This window comes from Dipodomys ordii, unplaced genomic scaffold, assembly GCF_000151885.1.
Source record: "Dipodomys ordii isolate 6190 unplaced genomic scaffold, Dord_2.0 Scaffold39, whole genome shotgun sequence".
NCBI classification, from domain to species: Eukaryota; Metazoa; Chordata; class Mammalia; order Rodentia; family Heteromyidae; genus Dipodomys; species Dipodomys ordii.
This window is the reverse complement of record NW_012267255.1, coordinates 8,214,670-8,234,661: the sequence shown is the minus strand read 5'-3', so window position 1 is coordinate 8,234,661 and position 19,992 is coordinate 8,214,670. Positions and strand designations below refer to the sequence as shown.

General features: G+C 50.6%; 1 protein-coding gene across 1 annotated transcript; it reads left to right on the top strand.

Annotated features, from left to right (window-relative positions):
- The first annotated feature begins 784 nt into the window (after positions 1-784).
- Reg4 (regenerating islet-derived family, member 4) lies at positions 785-6,533 on the top strand. The gene is made up of 5 exons (XM_013018213.1): positions 785-851; positions 1,392-1,486; positions 3,524-3,661; positions 4,610-4,715; positions 6,466-6,533. The coding sequence occupies exons 1-5, from the start codon at positions 785-787 to the stop codon at positions 6,531-6,533; spliced, it is 474 nt and encodes a 157-aa protein (XP_012873667.1).
- The last annotated feature ends 13,459 nt before the right edge of the window (positions 6,534-19,992 follow it).

The following is a 19,992-nucleotide window of genomic DNA, read 5'->3' as shown; positions in this document are numbered from 1 at the left end:
AGTCTGACTTGTTGAATTTGAACTACTATAAACAACTACTTAAAGATCATTAGAAAATGTATTGAGATGCATTTTTTCACCCTGAACTCAAGCATGTAAAGAACCACTTGGTTTGAAGCCATCTGTTCAGATTTTTCTTGACTTCAGAAAGCCCATCATCAATCTCCTGCCTTCTGCTGGCCTTTCTGAAAATAGCAAGGGCAGACACCACAGTACCAGGGTCTCCAGTTAGGTTTCTGAGGCCTTGCAGGTAAGAAAATCTTATTAATTTATTTACTTATGTATCTATTCATTTATTTGTACAAGTGTTGGGGCTTGAACTCAAGACCTGGGTGCTGTCCCTTAGCTTTTTTTCCTACTCAAGGCTGATGCTCTACCACTTAAACCACATCTCCCTTTTTGGCTTTTTTTTTTTTTTTACTGGTACTTCGACTTTCTTGTGTGGCCTGGCTTTGAACCATGATACTCAGCCTCCTGAGTAGGTAAGATTATAAATGTGAGCTACTGCTGCCTGGGCCACTTCATAAATTATACTTCTTAATCTCTATGCTCATTTTAGGATTTGCTTGCTTTGTAAAATCGGAATTGTGCTAGCAAATATTCTTTTCTTTCATATGTGATTTGTTGATTGAATTTCTGTATCCTTCTCCTTGGTGTGACTGTGTTTGGATTGCAGAACTGGAAGAGCCCAGAAATTTCCAGAAAAAAAAAAAAACAACTACCAAGGGCTTTGAGATCCTTGGAGTGTAAGTGTCTGGAGTTTGGCCTCTGGGAGAAGAGGAAGATGGCATGTAAGCCCATGCGGCTGCTCTTCCTGCTGAGCTGTGTTGCCAGCCCTGAAGTCCTAGGGGGTGAGTAGAATCACCCAGCGGGGTGGAGCCCTCGGGCAGCCACATAACGTCCACCCCCCCACCCCCCCAACCCAGGAGATCATCAAAGCTGGCACTGGCTCTCCCCCAGGTCCCACCCTGCTTCTCATCTGGTGGGTCTCTGTTGTCCCTCCTCCTCCTCCTCTTTCTCTTCCTCCTTCCTGTACTGTGGCTTGAACTTAGGGCCTTGAGCTCTTGCTTAACTTTTTTGTTCAAGGCTGGTGCTCTACCACTTGAACCACAGCTCCACATCTGGAATTGGAGATGAACATCTCTTGGCTTTGTCTGCCGCGTCTGATTTGCAACTGTGATCCTCAGATCTCAGTCTCCTGAGTGGCTAGGATTACAGGCGTGATCTACTGGTGCCCGGCAACAGTAGAAATGTGTAGCAGTACTTCCAAGTTCTTCTGAAGGTGTTCTTTTCCCCTTCCTCCAGGAGGCTGAGGGTGTACAGGCTGACTGGAGCCTGGGCGTCCAGGCTTTTGCTGTCATGGGCTGTAACTGTCTTCTGCTCATGCGCAGATATCCTCAGACCCAGCTGTGCTTCGGGATGGTTTTACTACAACTCCAGTTGCTATGGATACTTCCGGAAGCTGAGGAACTGGTCTGATGCTGAGGTAGGAAATCTGAGTTGGCCAGGCACTGGTGGCTCACGCCTGTACTCCCGGCTTTTCGGGGTGGAGGGGGGCAGGGGAGAGGTGAGAGGTGAGGATTGTAGTTCAAAGCCAGCCAGGGCAGACAAGCTTTCATCACCAGTTAACCATCAGAAAACCAGAAGTAACACGGTGGCTCTAGTGGTAGAGCACAAGACTTGAGTGGAAAAGCCGAATGGTAGTAGGAGGCACTGAATTCAAGTCCCAGCACCTGCACACTCACACACACCTGCACACTCACACACACCTGCACACTCACACACACCTGCACACTCACACACACCTGCACACTCACACACACCTGCACACTCACACACCTGCACACTCACACACACCTGCACACTCACACACACCTGCACACTCACACACACTTGCACACTCACACACACAGGAATCTAACTAGTTGGTTTCCCTAGAGCAAGGGGCTGACAGATTCCCCAGGACTCATTTGATTCTGAGTTAGTTGTCGTTCTCCGGCACTCAACACCTCATGCCTCAGAAGGCTAGAAAATGGAAGCCGGAAGGAGACAGAAGAGGGGAAGCATAACTGAATTCTTCTGTGAAATTCACCAGAAAGAGAGAGATGGGCAGTGGGGCCTCGGGGACACCAGGCAATGTATGAAGAGCTCAGCACCAGGCTCCGGGGCTCATGCCTGTAATCCCAGGCATGATCGTGGCTTAATGCCACCCTGGACAGCAAAGTCCACCAGACTCTGATCTCCAATTAACCACCCAAAAAGTCAGAAGTGGAGATGTGGCTCAAGTGGTAGAGTGCCAGCCTTGTGCAGAAAAGCTAAAGGACAGTGCCCAGGCTCTGAGTTTAAGTTCCAGGAGTAGCCCCTCAAAACTATGAAGCAATCCAGATGGGAATTTCAATTGCTCTCCTCTCCCACCACTGCATGGGCCTTATTTCCTGGAGGCTTTGTCTGAGGTTCATCAGTAGCTGGGCACTAAGTGGGGAGTCGGCATTGCTGGTTGTGAATCTTGGTGCACAAAGAAGAAATGGATAAACAAGATGGAATGCCTGGTCTATGGACATTCCGATTCAAGAGTCTTCTTTGGCTAAAAGAGTATGGGGCTGGGCGCAGTGGCTCCCGCCTGTCATCCCGGCTACTTGGGAGGCTGAGATCTGAGGATCTCCCTTCAAAGCCAGACCAGGGAAGAAAAGTCTGTGAGACTCATCTCCACTGAACCATTTAAAAGCTTGAAGTGCAGGTGTGACTCAAGTGGTAGAGTGCCAGCCTTGAGAGAAATAGTAGAGAAAGAGAGAGAGAGAGCCCAGGTTCAAGCTCCAGTACTAATAAGAAACCATCAACAACAGCAAAAAGTATAGGAGGAGATGGGGTGAGTTTCCTGGCTGGAGGCATGGTCCGAGTGGAATAACACCTGCCTAGCTAGTTCAAGGCCTTGAGTTCAAGCCCCCGTATGGCAAAAACACACAAACACAAACAAACCAAAAACCCGTAGAGGTGGGATGCAGAAATGTGACCTTTAATTAGGAAATTTTCAATTCAGTGTGAGCTAAATGACTTTTATAAGATGCTATCAAGAGTAATTAATAGAGAAAACTGCAGGAAGTCATTGCTAACACTGCCTGAGCTGACTCCTGAACAAGGAGAAGAAGAGACAGAGATGGGAAGACGAGGCTGAAGGAGGAAGAGAAGCAGGAGGAGGAGGAGGAGCAGGAACAGGAGGAGGTGGAGGAAGAGGAGAAAGAGGAGGACTAGAAGGAGGAGCAGGAGGAGGAGAGGGGAAGGGAGGAGAGAGGAGGGAAGGGGGGAGGGGAGGAAGGAATCCGGACTCTGATTTGGAGAGCACTGAAGGGCAGGGGATGTGGCCTGTCACCTGCCGTCTCCTGTCCCACTCGGGAGCTGTCCCTTCTAAGCTGAGCGTGGAGGCCGTGGCCCATCCCCGTGGCTTCTGGGGTGGGGGGCATGCGTCCATTCCGCAGGGCTCAGCGGGGCAGACTGGCCGTGGCTGACGGGCATCTGTCTGTCGCAGCGCGAGTGCCAGTCCTACAGCAACAGGAGCCACCTGGCCTCCGTGCTGAGCTGGCGGGAGGCCGGCATCATGGCGAAGGCCATCGCCGGCTACCAAAGGATCCAGCCCGTGTGGATCGGTCTGCACGACCCCTACCAGGTAACCCACACTCGGGGCCCAGGACGGCTGCCACCCCGCCTGCCGCCTGGCCTCCAAGGACAACACTTCAGCCCTCAAGGTCAGGGACCCAGGCCTGGCTGTCAGTGGAGAGAACCCCAACAACACCACAGTCCCCAGCTTCTCACTGAGATCCCCCCAACTGTACCAACAGTACAGACACCGTTGTCTTCAAAATGTTGTAGTGTGTGTGTGTTAAAGCCACATTCGATCTTCAGTGCAAACAAACCTGGCACTCTACTATCCACTTCTGGCTTGATGGGGGTGCATTGGTGATGAGTCTCATAAGGACTTTCCTGCCTGGGCCAGATTCGAATTGCAGTTTCCAATAAACCACCAGGAAGTGGCACTGTGGCTCAAGTGGTAGAGCAGTCGCCTTGAGCTGAAGAGCTCAGGGACAGTGCCCAGACCCAGAGTTCAAGCCCCACAACTGACAAAAAACAAAACAAAACAAAACAAAAAACCCAATACTGAAAAAAAAAAAAAGCCAAGGGCTTGTTGGTAGCTTTCACCTGTAATCCTATCTACTCAGGATGCTGAGATCTGGAGGATATTGGTTTGAAACCAGCTCATGCAGAAAAGTCCTCAAGTCTACCTCCAAAGTAACCAGCAAAAAGCCAGTCTGGCAGCATGACTCAAGTGGTAGAATACCAGCCAAGTCAGCAAGCCAAGCAAGCATGTAGACCCTGAGTCCAAATCCTGGTACCGCAAAAGAGAAATCACTGAGTATACATTTTAAAGATCACACTTTTAGCCCAGAAAAGGATAGTGCCCCGCCCCCTCAACTGTTTACCGTGTTTTCCTCAGGCCTCCTTCCTCTTGTGCCCACACTTGGGTACTTGCCCCGTGGTGGTTTTCATTCCCGAGGGGGTGGGGCCCAGCGTGCTGACCCCACCCACCCCTGTGCCTCTCCCTCGCCTGTCATTGCAGAGACAGCAGTGGCAGTGGACGGACGGGGCCGCCTACGAGTACAGCGCCTGGAAGGGCAGGGCCGAGGACGGGGGCGGGCCTTGTGTAGAGGCCAGCCCCAGGCACAGTAAGTTCCAGAACCTCCCCCCATCCCCCCCTCCCGGCACCTGCAGGCTGCAGCTCGCTCCTTCACCTCCTGGTGCACCCCCATACCCTCGCCTCATCTCCTTTAGAGGCGTTTATTTACAGCTGCTGTCATCTCCCACGTGGGCAACACATGTCCACCTGGAGAAAACCGGGCCATAGGGGGTCGATGGAGGGAGGGAGGAAAGGTCACCGATCTCGCCTGGCTGCCCTCAAAACCCAATCTTGGCCCTGGTCCCTGGGGAACAATGGCCAGAGACCAGAGACAAAGATCCCTCTTTCCCTGCCTGCTTTGATCCTTCTTCCTTCCTTCCTTCATTCCTTCCTTCCCTCCTCACTTCTTTTTTTTTTTTTTTCTGTTGGTCGTGGGGCCTGAACTCTGGGCCTGGGCGCTGTCCCTCAGCTCAAGGCTAGCGCTCAACCACTTGAGCCACAGCGCCACTTCCGGCTTTTTCTGCTTATGTGGTGTTGAGGAATCGAACCCAGGGCCTCCTGCATGCCAGGCAAGCACTCTACCACTGAGCCACCTCCCCAGCCTGTCTTTTTTTGTTTTTTTTAACCAGTACCAGGATTTGAACTCAAGGCCCGGCCCTGTCTTTGTTGAGGCCCTACCACATGAGCTTCTAGCCTGACCTTTGCTTGTTTTGGAGATGAACACTCATGGACTTCTCGGCCAGGGCTGGCTTTGAACTGCGATCCTCTGGGTCTCAGCCTCCTGAGTAGTGGGGATGACAGGTGCCAGTCACCAGCATCTGGCCAGTGCATATTCTCTTGGCTCCACATGATGGCAGTGTGCAGCAAGCTGGCAGTCCCCATGTTACCCTCCAGCTCCATCGCTGCCGTCCTATCCTCCATGGGGTGTCTCAGCCCTTCTCCCCAGTCTCCTGCTGCCAGTGGGGAGGCCCAGGATGACAAGTGGCTCTGAGGAAGTGGTTTTGGGGACAGGGCTGGGCCTCTCTTTCCCACCCTCAGTCCTTCTACAGTCCACCAGCTCCAGACTCCACCCTTCCAGGAAAATGTCCACAGGACCGGAAGGAAGCTTCCTGTCACTTAGAAAAGATGCCCCCCAGGCCTTCCAAGTTCCCAGAACTCATTTCCAGTGTGCACAGATGAGGTCCTGCTGTACCATGAGGAGCTCTTGGGGTCTGCAGTAGGCTGCACTTCCAGATGACTTTTGAAACAAGTATTGGTGCCAGGGCTTGAACTCGGGCCCTCCCCGCCTCACTTGGCCTTTTCGGTGTAGATGCAGTCACGCCTCTGCTTCCCAAATGACTTTTATTTCTGTTAGGAGAGGGAGGAGCTGTCATGGTTACAGATCCGGAGATGGTAAGAGGCTCACAGACAAGATGCAGAGTTATCCTGAGGCTTTGGCTCATGCAGTTGTAGGGCTCTGGCATGTCTGAAACTTCCCGGGCATCCTGGAACTTTCTATGAGTTGATGGAACAGATGCTGAATGCCTTCTGCTCTGTTTTTTAAGGCCTTCCACTCGTTGCATGCGGCCCAGCTCTGTTATAGAGGGTAATCTATATTCCAAGTGATCTGAATGTCGGGAATATCTAAAACCAACCAACCAACCAAAAAAAAAAACCCCAAAGCCAGCAGCCCCCCTAGACTGTCAAACAGCTTAACATCAAGACCAAATACTGGGCCTCCTATGCTAGTCACGTGACAGGCACATGGGTCACGCGGGCCAGCGCAGCGCTGAACCCGATGTCCACTTGCTTTCTTACAGACTTTCTCACTTGGAACCCGAACGTATGCAGCCAACGCCACCATTTCCTGTGCAAGTACCATCCATAGAGCCAGCCTGAAGAGCCGCGCCACCTGTATGAGCCCTCTTCCTCTTCCTCTTCCTCTTTGCCTAGTGCCTCCTGCTCGCCCCGCCCACAGAGTAAACTCAGCAGCTCACCAGGCCTCCGGTGCACTGACTTCAGATGACGCCTGAGGCGGCCTGGGCAGAGAATAGCTTCTCACCCAGGCTCACCCTCCTCCTGCTGCACACTACTGCCCATCTCCCCCCCCTCCCCGCCCTCCCACGCCACCTCACACATCCAGAGGTGTGGTCCCAGGAGATGAAAGATCTGGGCCTTTGACCATAGGGGAGACCAAGAGCAAGAGCAAGCGTCTACCTCCTGGACCTCCTCAGCTCTGCCCCTCTCTCCACGGCCCACAGCCTCCCCTGGGCCTGAGCGCGTGTCCCTGTAGAGTCCTTCCCAGGCGGAGTTGCCCCATGAACTCTTTTATTAAAATAAGGAGGAGGTTGCTGTGTCCCAGTCAAACAGTGGTGGGAGTGGGAAGGCGACCCAAGACCCAACGATAGGTTCCAGTGTTGCTCATGCCTGTAATCCTAGCTGCTTGGGAGGCTGAGAAGTGGAGGATGATAGTTTGAGGCCAGGCTGGGCAGAAGAAAGTTCACAAGACTCCTGTGCAACCTATTGCGGGGGTAGCGGTCTATGCCTGTCATCCCGGCCGATGGTGGCAAGTTTAAGGTAGGCAGAGGTGGAGTGTGGCTCAGGGGTGTGCCCAGATGGAAACCAAGATCCATATCCTGCCGACAGCCAGTGAAAAGCAGGGCTGGAGGCATGGTTCAACAATGTGGTATGAGCCTAGCGGGAATGAGGCCCTGAATTCAAACCTCTCCCAAATGACTCAGAAGCACACTGGTATTTCTCTGACTTCCTCCACCTCTCATCCACCTCCCATCTCTCTACCAGTGGCCCTGGCTTGAAGTGGGGGGGGGGTTGGCTAATGCAAAGCAGGGTGATGAAGCTGGTGATGATGGATGACATCTAGTTACAGGTCTTCTCTACCTCCAAGGGTGGGATGGCATCACAGAGCGGGCGGTGGCGTCCCCTGGAGTCCTCGGGAATCCCCCCTTCCCTGGCCCTCCATGTGCTAAGCCTGCCTTAATCTCCCCACCGCGTGGCTTGAGCCGCCTTGTTGAGTGTGTGCTACAATAACCGGACGGCAGATGGTGCCTGCAGGCCCAAATCCTTGTGGTGATGGAAGAAAACGCAAGAACAACCTGGTAGCTGTACTCAGCCTGGCGTGGGCCCAGCCACAGGCACTTGTTCTGCTCCAGGCTGATTCTCCCCCCTCTCAGCATATTGCTGGCTAACTGGAGACCAGAATCCCTGAGATTGGGCTCTTTGGGCTGGCTTTGAGCCGTGATCCTCAGATCTCAGCCCCCTGAGTAGCCAGGATGACAGGCGTGAGCTGCTGGCGCCCGGCTCCAATCACATTCTTAGTGCGAAAGCCACAGCAGGGCAGAGAGCAGGGGTCCGGCAGTACACTTGTTCCCACGTGACACAGCCAGCTGCTTAGCACGGTCTTCCTCCCCGAGCTGAGGACCTTCCTCACCACCAGAGCAGCCCAAGAAGAGCTGGAGGAAGAAGGGGAGAGTGGGGTGGGGTGCCATTCTTTGGGGAAATACTAGAAAAACATATTGTTCAGAACAACAGCCGATCCACTGCAACCCGTGGATCGGGTCCTTCCTGTCCATGATCTGGAAGAAGCACACACTGGGAGGAGTGAGGTGGCAGAGATTTCCTGAAGGGAAGAGCCGCAGAGCTCCTCCAGATGGGCGGGTCCTAAGTCGAGCTGTGCGGGGGTTCATGAGGGTCTCTGGGAGAAAGCCACGTGACCCCAAGGTCACTGGACAGCCCGCGGGCCTGGTCAGCCCCAGGCCCCGTCCCGGCTGCAGGCTGCACGGCTCTCCACGCATCCTTCAGCCCCTGAGTGGGAGTCCATTCCCGCACACCTCTGGAGTCCACGCAGTCCGCTGTTCACGCCCAGGAGCAATGGGCCAAGACCGTGATGTCCAGAGGGCCACAGTGGGACTGCCCAGGGCCTGGTGACGTCATGCGGGGTCTGCACACAGGATGCTCACCCCTCTGGGAGGGGCCTGTACCCACCCCCACGCTCTCTATTCCCGCCCCCCACAAACACTGAAGGGGACTGTCATCCCCAAAGACAAAGCTCTTCCCAGTGACACTTCCCACGAACACCAGGTGGGTGGCGGTGGAAGCCGGTGGTGGTGGCCCAGTGGTCCCCAAGGACTTGTGTGCAGGCGCTGGGCAGGCCTCTGGGTTCTGGTAGAGATGGAAGATGGCTGTGAATGCTGGACGGATGGCCCCGCAAGGGACCCCGGTGAGCAGCGTTCCCCCCCCACCGCCCTCCCCCCTGCAGTGCTCCCTGAGCAGCATCAGGGAGAGGGCCGCCGAGCTGCCCCCACTCCCCCAGCGGGAGAGGTGTTCGTTCTGAGCGAGGTACAGTGGGGACAAGGTGGGGGCCACCTGCTTCTCGTTCACCCCACGCCAAGCCCGACAAAGACAACCCACAATGAGACACAACACAAAATAAAACGTAAAACCTAGCCATCGTTCTAGAAAGACATGAAACAGCTAGCGGCTCACACCTATAACCCTCGCTTCTCAGGAGGATCATGATTTTCAGCTTAGGTGGTGCTGAGGAATTGAACCCAGGGCCTCATGTATGGAAGACAAGCGCTCTACCACTGAACCACCTTTCCAGCCCCAAGGATCATGGTTTGAGGCCAGCCAGGGAAAAACAGACTTCTAGACTCCGCCTTGAATTCACTAGCGAAAAGCTGGAACTGGAGATGTGAGTTAAAAGGTAGAATGAAGCAGCCAGGTGGCAGGTTTGGCCCTGAGTTCACGCCCTAGTAAAGGCTAACCCCTAAAACGGAAAAGTGGAAGAATTCCTCTTGAAAGGCATTGCCTCCTTAGGAAAATCTGTGTGATAGAAAGATCTGTGTGTGCAGCCATAGACAACACCATACGAAAACAAGCAATAGAAGCACAAACAAGAAGGAAAGCAGGAGGCATGGCTTCAGGTGGGGTGACTCCATCCCTAAGTGTTTTAACTATTTAAATATTTGTGATCTCAAGTATCTGTCTTTCTTCCAAACCTCAGTTTCTTTATCTGACAGGAGTGAAACTGTTTTCCTACCAAGGACTATTAGGATATTTATTTTTTCATTACTGTTTTGCCAGTCCTGGGGCTTGAACTCAAGGCTGGGCACTGTCCCTGAGCTTCTTTTGCTCAGGCTGGCACTTTACCACTTGAGCCACAGCGCCTCTTCTCACCTTTTCTGCATATGTGATACTGAGGAATCAAACCCAAGGCTTCATGCATGCTAGGCAAGCACTCTCCCACTAAGCCACCTTCCCAGTCCCCCACCCCCAAATTTGGATATTTATAACATCATAATGAGACATATAAAATGATCCATACAGCAGACATGCTGTGAATAAGACGCGCATGTGTCTGTCTGGTCATGTTCTATGTGATTTCAGGGGGATCACAGGGCTGGTGGGCTGGATGGTCCCTATCTCTGAAAGCACTACAGGGCCCAGTTAGAAGTGGCTAAGTGAGCTGGGCACCGGTGGCTCACGCCTGTCATCCTAGCAACTCAGGAGGCTGAGATCTGAGGATCGAGGTTCAAAGCCAGCCCGGGCAGGAAGGTGCATGAGACTCTTACCTCAAATAAACCACCAGAAAACTGGAAGTGGAGCTGTGGCTCAAGTGGTAGAGTGCTCTCCTTGAGCTGAAGAGCTGAGGGACAGCGCCCAGGCCCAGAGTTCAAGCCCCACGACTGACAAAATAAAAAAGGAGTGGGTGAGTGAGGACGTCTGCTGTGAGGTACATGGACTTGAAACCGGCCTTCGGATGAACCTCTTTCCACTGTGTGTGTGGACCTTTGCCCCTGGGGCTAGATGGGTAATTCTGGATTGAGCAATCTGCCCCCTTTCCCACATTGTTTTGCTCAGTTCGTGTCTGGGTGAGCTGATGACACAGGCTGAAGCAGGAATCGGTGTCTGGAGTCAGTGGGAATGGTAAATGTGAAGACACAAAAACACCTGTGACCAGTGGCTCACCTCTGTAATCCCAGCTTCTCCGGAGGCTGGGACGTGAAGATCGCAATACAAAGCCAGCCCAGGCAGGAAAGTCCGTGAGACTCTTTGCTCCAAATGTTTTTTTTTTTTTTTCTTTCAGAAGTCTGCCAGATTCCCCTTCTAGTTCTGCTTTGGACTGTTTTGGGGAGTGGAATATGAAATATATATCATAATATCCACAATCTATTTAAAAAATAGTTATTTTTCACATTTCTCCTCCTTGTTTCCTTTCTTTTTTTTTTTTTTTTGCCGGTCGTGGACCTGAACTCAGGGCCTGGGCGCTGTCTCTCAGCTCTTCAGCTTAAGGCAAGTGCTCTACCGCTTGAGCCACAGCGCCACTTCTAGCTTTTTCTGTTTATGTGGTGCTGAGGAATCGAACCCAGGGCCTCAGGCATGCAAGGCAAGCACTCTACCACTGAGTCACCTTCCCAGCCCCCCTCCTTGTTTCCTTGCAGTCTTTCCTCTCACTCCCCCACTGACTCTTGTAATACCACTCATAGGTGCCGTCTGGAAGCCACTTCAGCCACGGATGCAGGAAGTTTTGCCTTTCAATGAAATGCTATGCTTTGTCTGTGTTACACCCTTTACCAGTTTGTTATCTTCATTTCCATCCTCAGAATTTTTGGTTTTTGAAACAAGAGTTTGAAATTAGATGGGATCAACTGGGAACTTACTAGTTACTACCTTAAACAGGCTTAAATCCAGCCAGCGCCTGTGGCTAGAGCTTGTAATTCTAGCTAATTGTGAGGCTGAGGTATGAAGATCGCTGTTTGAAGCCAGCCTGGGAAGAAAAAGTCTAGGAGATTCATCTCTAATTAACCAGCAATAGAACAACTGGAAGTCAGAAGTGTGGCTCAAGTGATAGAGCACCAGCCTTGAGTGACAAAACTTGAAGCTCTGAGTTGAAACCCTAGTACTGACACACAGACATACAGATACACAGACACACATATACACACATATACCCAGACACAAAGGCACACAGACACACAGATACACATAGGCATACACACTTAAACCTAAAGTATGGCTACCAGTGGGCCTAGGGCTGTTGCACACACCCTTGAACTTGATGATAAGCCCTGAGGTTCATCCTCTGTTTCTCTGTCTGCACTGTCTGTCTCCTCATTGCAACATAACCTGGACAGCTACATGCACGTGCCTCATACTTGAAGGTTAGCTGGAAGGAGACTGCCACGCAATTGTTAAGGCAGAAAAGTTTACTAGAAGTATCCAAACGGCCGGCCCACAGGAGATGAAGATGTGGAGAGGCCGAGGCAGGGAGAGACTGGGGTTAATGTGGGGAGAGGGCGGAGAGGAGTGGTCCAGGCAGAGGCAGAGGTGAACTCAGGCCTGAGAACCTCCCATGGTCCAAAGGAGGCCTGGCTGTGGAAGCCCAGGATGTGACTTCAGAGGAAGGGGAGGTAACTTCCCCCAGGTGTACCAGAAACCTGGGTCACACAGTGCTGGGTAGAGACTCCTAGGGAAGGATGCATGCAATCCTACATGGAAAACAAGGGGGGACAGGAAGTCTAGGAGCAGCTTCTCATGGAGAGAAGGGGAAGGGGCCATTTTCTTGGGAAGACCTAACAGTACTGACCAAGCATTAAGGTGCACATTCTTTCTTGTTTTCGTTTGTTTTTTCGTGTCAGTGCTGGGTCTCAAACTTAGAGCCAGGGTACTATCCCTGGGTTTTGTTGTTGTTGTTGTTGATTTTTCAATGAAGGCTGGTGCTGTACTGCTTGAACCACACATCTACTTCTGGCTTTTTGCTGATTAACTGGGCTGACTTTGAACACTGCTCCTCAGATCTCAGCCTCCTGAGTAGCTGGGATTACAGGCGTAAGCCTTTGGTGCTCAGCGCATACAGGGACCATAAAAAAAAAAAAGACATAGTAAAGTGGGGGGAAAATCCTCTAATTGACTTCAAACCCATCTAGGTTTGACTGCACAAGGAATGTGGTTTTGCTGCAGCTACTCTTGGCTTCCAGAAGGAGGCTGGAAGGTGTGGTGTTGATGCCAGTTCTTTGGGAGATCCTAGCTGCTTTGCACTCAGCTCAGATACCACTTAACTCTTCTGCATCGGCCCTATTGGGAGGCCTTCATTTTCCCAGAGTCCTGCACCACATTCTACGCTCTCTGTGTGCTCAGTGCTCTGCGCTCTGCCCTGCCAAGTCCCCTCCACACTCACGGTTGGAAGTAGGCTAATGCTGTCTCTTCTGCTGCATAATAAAAGCAGGTAAAGCTTTACACTGCCAGTGAACTTCATCGCAAATTCAAAAAGGTAGCAGGAAAAATCTCAGGCATTACCAAGGAAGCAAGCAATCAAGCATGTGTCCCAGAAAATCCTTCCCTTTTTCACAAGTAATCAGCAAAACAAAAACACACATAATTTGGATGCCAGTGGCTCATGCCTATGATGATAGATACTCAAGAGGCTGAGATCTGAGGAAATTGGTTCAAAGCCAGCCTGGGCAGAAAAAAAAAATCTATGAGACTCTTCATAAGCAGCAAAAAACTGGAAGTGAGCCAGGCGCTGGTGGCTCACGCCTGTAATCCTAGCTACTCAGGAGGCTGAGATCTGAGGATCGCGGTTCAAAGCCAGCCTGGGCAGGAGAGACTGTGAGACTCCTATCTCCAATAAACCACCAGAAAACCGGAAGTGGTGCTGTAGCTCAAGTGGTAGAGCGCTCGCCTTGAGCTGAAGAGCTGAGGGACAGCGCCCAGGCCCAGAGTTCAAGCCCCACGACCGACCAAAAAAAAAAAAAAACTGGAAGTGAAGGGATGCTTCAAGTGATAGAGCCCCAGCCTTGAGTAAAAAAATGAAGTGAGAGCATGAGGCCTTGTGTTCCAGCCACAGTGCCAACACACACACACGCACACACACACACACACACACACACACGCACACACACACACACACACACACACACACACACACACAGATTCTATCTTCATCTGAACTTCTCAAAAGGTGAATCTATCTCTTGGGATATGAATGAGCACAGCAGTGGCCTGGGTGATGAGCAGAGATGAGGGCTGACATGTAGATGGTACGGGCATGCGCTCTTGAGCTGGAAGGAAATAATGGCAGAGGCAAGCCCTCCACCACCTCCCTCTCCCCAGGAAGACATCCTAGACCCTTGCTGGACACAGTGCTGAAACGTTACATAAAGCAGATAGCAGAGAGGTTAATGGGGTGCAGTTCTAGGCACTCTCCACACATATAGGGAAGTTCTTGGAAGCATATAAAACAACACATTGGTGGCTCTCAACTGGCAAACAATGCTGTTAAACTGTTAACTTTCTCCCACTAGAGGAGCCTGGACTTGGAAGATTGCCCAAGTTCAAGTCTACTCCCTGCCATGGTGCTCAGGGAGGAAGGAACTTCACGTGTTGTTACAACCCAGCAGACCTTTGAAAAGAGCCAGGAACAGCAGCCTCCAAGGACCTTGGAAAGGTCAGGCTCTACTGGAAGGAATTTCTAGAAGATCCTTTATCAAAGAAACTGGAATTCCACAGAGAATCATCAGACTGCTCCCTCCCCCCAATAAACAATGATTCAATTGAATAAGAAAAGCTGTACTGGGCTGGGAAGGTGACTTAGTGGTAGAGTGCTTGCCTAGCTTGCATGAAGCCCTGGGTTCCATTCCTCAGTATGATATACACAGAAAAGGCCGGAAGTGGCCCTGTGGCTCAAGTGGTAGAGTGCTAGCCTTGAGCAAAAGAAGCTCAGGGACAGTGCCTAGGCCCTGAGTTCAAGCCTCAGGACTGACCAAAAAAAAAAAAAAAAAAGCTACACTTAGATGACAAATTTTAAAAACATAGAGTAGAACTAGAGACACTGGTGCTGGACAGAATCTTCCAGTAGGGTTCTGAGGAGCCCCGTCCCCACCAGTGGTAGAAAGGATGGGGAGAGTGCATTGGTTCTTCTGCTTCTGGGAATGAGTACAAATGACACAGGCCTAACACGTCCACACAATGGCAACTCGTTATCTCTGCATTTCTTGGGGCCCAGAGGGCTTTGGAAAAGTCAGGCTCTGCTGGAGGAATTTCTAGAAGGTCCTTTCTCCTGGTGTCACAGGGCCTGCAGTCTCTGACATGCAGAGGGCAAGTCCACTTCCCAGGGGCCACCTGCCATGGTGTTATGTAACCTCAGGGACATCTTAAACATGGCGCCCGGCTTGGTTCCAAAGATGAACGGCCTTGCTCTCTTCCTCTGCTGGAGCGGCCCAGTCATGAGTGACGCGTCCCTCCCACTTGTCACACTCCGCCCCTTAGAAGAAAACCACGGGCTCCATCCACACGCAGGGGATGGATCATCGAAACAAATGACGCATTGAGGGTCACCTTAGGGCGTGCCCTCCACACTCTAGTATTCGCTCTTGAGCACGCGTGACCCTTGTACATGGTTTTGGTTTGTTTTGTGTATGGGGATGTGTGTATATGGGGGTGGTGGAGTGTGAGTGTTCCATTACTAGGATTTGAACTCAAGGGCTCACACCCACTTATCTTTTTTATCAAGGCAAGTGCATTACCATGTGAGCCACACGGCCTCTTTGCTGGTTCATTGGTGATAAGAGTCTCCTGGACTTTCCTGCCTGGGCTGGCTTTGAACTGCGATCCTCAGACCTCAGCTTCCTGAGTAGTGAGGATGACAGGCGTGAGCCACCAGCACCCGGCTTCTGCTCAGTTTTAATTTCCTTACCCACCAGTGTATACAGCCAGTCCTGGCTCTGCCCATGGTTCGCCACTGGCTCCCACTTTTCTAACACTCAACTGGGTCCAACTCTTCTCCACTTTAAGTCCCTGTTGATGGTCTGTGATTGCCTGTGACTGGAGCGCTTAAGCCACAGAGACCAGCCAAGGCTGAGCACACAATTGTTAAATGATTATGAGTGCACTAGGGCAGAGCTGTTTGGAGTCCTGGGGTGTGGAGATGACACACCTCAGCTCTGGGGTGGGCAAAGCTCCCGCCGCCCCCCGCCCCCATGCCCGGCCCAGGCTGAGCTGCTGCTCCTGGAGTGGTGTCCTCACTAGCAGAACAGGTGTGGGGTAGGGAGCCACGACGCTCCCCTCCTCTTGATCCTTACTCACTTGTATTTCGGACGTAAGAGGAATATGCGATCACCTCATTGTATTGCCAATATTCCTAAGACTTTTCTTTCTCTCTATATAATTTTTTTTAAATACAGAAATTCAGGGATTCCAAAAGGAGGCTGTTAATATCTTCCCAGATTCTATCAGCTGGGAGACTGTAAGTTCATTTAGTTCTGAAATCACCTGGGTTCAAATCACTGGAGGCGCTTTGTAGCACAGGGAACTGGACTTTGAGCTCTGGTTGGCCTCCTGGGGACAGGAGGGGGGCCCTGAAGGCCTCCTGGGGGTCAGGGCTGGGTTCTGTGGAGGGGTGATAGGAGAAGCCTTCTGTGGGAGGTTCGGGAAAGGTCTTCCTGGAGGCTAGGCCAGAGTCCCAGGACCCTGCAGGTCTCTCCTGAGCTGGTTGAACTTTTGCCTGCTCCGTGCAGGCTCTTAATGTTTCCGACTTTCTTGTCACTGTTTAACTCGGCAGATCCCAAAGTAATAACAATAAAAATTTTAAAACAGGGTGTAAAACTTTACCTCTAAATAACAGTCACTCGTCTGGAGCTGGGTCTCCAGAAAATGACCTCTTACATCTTGTGGTTTCCAGGTTCTCCACTCAGAATCTATGCCAGTCCTTCCTTCCTTCCTTCCTTCCTTCCTTCCTTCCTTCCTTCCTTCCTTCCTTCCTTCCTTCTTTCTCTTTCTTTCTTTCTTTCTTTTTTTGTTGGTGGTGGTAGGGTTTGAACCCAGGGCCTGGGCACTGTCCCTGAGCTTTTTTTTTTTTTCTCAAGGCTAGCTCTCTATCACTTTGAGTCACAGCACCACTTCCAGTTTTCTGGTTGTTAATTGGAGATAAGAATCTCACAGACTTTCCCTGGGTTGGTTTTGAATCTAGATCCTCAGATCTCAGTCTTTTTAGTAGCTAGGATTATAGGCATGAGCACCCAGCTGTGGAAAATATACAAAATACGACTTAAAATAATAATATAAAACACTGTATTGGTTTAGGGTTTTGTAGAGAAATAGGAAGAATAAGGAATAAGGTATGTGTGTGTGTGTGTGTGTGTGTGTGTTGATTATGAAAGGTTAAATTAGTTACAGGGCCCTTGGGAAGTATCTTGGCCTCGCAAATCAAAACCAATGCAAGAGAGACGTTGTTTCAGAACACTTTGCCTCTGCTCCTCCTTAGACACTTCTAGTTTCTAGAACCTTCTCATGACCCTGGGGAGAATGGACTTGATTAGGGATTAACAACTGATCAGAATGTTATAGGGCTCGACCATTAAGGTGTTACCTTCCAAAGCACCTAATTATAATAGGGGCAACCAATTAGAGCCCAGCCTCAGGTATTAAAATCCTTACACTCCTGCAATCTGGGGAAGATGAAACAGAGCTCCCAGAGAAGACAGGAGAACCCAAGGCCCTGGACTGTGTGAAACTGCTGGAGAAGAACCTGCAGAGGCTAGATCTGCAACACCTCCGGCATTGTCTGCCACGGAGCTGCCACACTTAGCTGGCGTTGCCTGCTACAGAGCTACAACCCCGGTGGTCTTCGCTGGCTGTGGAGACGGGAGGTCTGTGTGAGCTGTGTCTGCTGTATGGACTGTGTCTACTGTGTGAAACTGTGGAAAAATTCCCCATCATTTAATGTCATGATCCACAATTATGAAGGCCGACAGACCCCCAATTCTGCAAGTGACAAACCGGGGACCCAGGGAAGCCATGGTACAAGTTCTAGTCCAAATCTGAAGGCCTGGACAGCAGGAGTATAGCTCTAGTTCAAAGGCTGGCAGACTTGAGAGCCAGGAGAGCCAGCTTTTCAGCTTACATTTCAAGGCAGGAAAAAGCTGGGTGCCGGTGCCTTACGCCTGTAATCCTAGCTACTCAGGAGGCTGAGATATGAGGGTCGTGGTTCAAAGCCAGCCCGGGCAGGAAAGTCTGAGACTCTTCTCTCCAATAAACCACCAGAAAACCAGAAGTGGCACTTTGGTTCAAGTGGTAGAGCGCTCACTTTGAGCTGAAGAGCTGAGGGACAGCGCCCAGGCCCAGAGTTCAAGCCCCACAACCAACAAAAAGAAAGAAAGAAAGAAAGAAAAAAGGCAGGAAAACCTGATGCTTGGAGGTATCTAGGCAGGAAGGACGTGGTACATCTTATTCATGAAAGACTCACCCTTGTTCTTCTTCTGGGCCTTTAACTGATTGGAGGGGGTCCCCCACAAGGGAGGTCGATCTGCTTGATTTGGTTTGAAGGTTAAACCCATCTGAAAATACTCTCACACAGAAACACACAGAATAATATTTGGCCATATATATGGGTTCCTGATAGCCCTGTCAAGCTGACACAGAAAATTAACCATTGTAAGGACTAACACTTATCAAGTATGTTTCAAATATTACTTTTAAATTATCTTTTTTAAAATGAGTGTGTAGGGGCAGGGAAGGTGACTCAGTGGTAGAGTGCTTATCTCACATGCATGAGGCCCTGGGTTTGATTCCTCAGTACCACATACACAGAAAAAGCTGGAAGCGGTACTGTGGATCAAGTGGTAGCATGCTAGCCTTGAGCTAAAGAGCTGAGAAACGGTGCCCAGGCCCAGAGTTCAAGCCCCACAACCGTCAAAAAAATAAAACAAAACAAAATGGGTGTATAGTACAAGCTTGTAATCCCAGTACTCTAGAGACTGAGGTGGAAGGATTGCAAGTTTGAGGCCAGCTTGGGCTTAGATATTGAGATCATGTGTCAAAAGTCCAAAGCAAAATAAAACAACAGTAACAAAAATAACCAAAGAAACAGCAAAATCTAAAATTATCTCATTTAATCTTTAAAAATAAGCTTAAAGTATTTTACATTATTATTTTAACTTTATACATTAGAGAATTACAAGTTGAAAGGGTAAATGAATTAGCTGGGAGCCAGTGGTTACACCTGTACTCCTAGCTACTCAGCCAGCTGAGATCAGATGATTATGGGTAAAGGCTAGCCCTGCCAGAAAAGTTAGAAAGACTCCAACATGAAACAAAACCAAAAACAAACAAACAAAAAACACCCCACAAAAACAAAAACAGCAAAATGCTGGACTGGAGGTACGGCTGCTGTAAGCAGGGTGTGAGAGAGTTCGAGGTTCTGAGTTCAAGCCCTAGTACTGCGTACACATGCAACTTTTTATTAGGTAAAAAAACATAGTGAATAGCATAAATGAAAATCCAGGAGCTGGGAATGAGACTTAGTGGTAGAGTGCTTGCCTAGCATGCATGAAATCCTGGGTTCCATTCCTCAGTACCACATAAACTAGAAAAGTCTGGAAATGGTGCTGTGGCTCAAGTGGTAGAGTGCTAGCCTTGAGCCAAAGAAGCTCATGGACAGTGCCCAAGCCCTGAGTTCAAGTCCCAGGACTGGCAAAAAAAAAAAAAAATCCATGATTTTAAAACTGTTTCCTTTTTCCCATTGTTTTTTTCCCTTCTCTCTTCCATTCTCGGTTTCTCCTTCTTGACTTTGTTTTCTCTCCTTTTTCCACAACAAATCCTTGCTGTTGGAAATCTGCAGATCTCTCTTTGTGTTTTGATGTCCACGGAGGATGAATGAAAATGTGAGGCAGGCAGGAGGCGGAAGTGCTTTCAGTAGTCCTCACCCTGTGCTGACAGCAGGAGAGATGGACGGGTCCGAGGCTGACACTGCATGAAGAGTTGCCCTGCGAGTCTTGAAATAGAGACAGGGACCAGGGGCTACTCTAGAAGATGATTTTCCCAGCTGGGCGCTGGTGGCTCACACCTGTCATCCTAGCTACTCAGGAGGCTGAGATCTGAGGATCACAGTTTAAAGCCAGCCTGGGCAGGAAAGTGCGTGAGACTCTTATCTCCAATAAACCACCAGAAAATTGGAAGTGACGCTGTGGCTCAAGTGGTAGAGTGCCTGCCTTGAGCTGAAGAGCTGAAGAAGAGCGCCAAGGCCGAGTTTAAGGCCCACGACTGACAAAAAAGTAAAAAAAGAAGATGGTTCTCCCCCCAACAATCAATTCTGGGAGTCAGAGGGGCGAGAGAGCTGCCCAGCTGTGGTGAAGCAGGCGGGAGGCGTCCAATGGACTGAGCTGGTCTTGGGGTGGGCGTGACCATGGACTGAGGGGGGGGATGTTTGGGGAGTTCTCCACAAACAACTTTGTGTATAAGGGGCTGGGAAGGTGGCTCAGTGGTAGAGCGCTTGCCTTGCATGCCTGAGGCCCTGGGTTCGATTCCTCAGCACCACATAAGCAAAAAGAAAA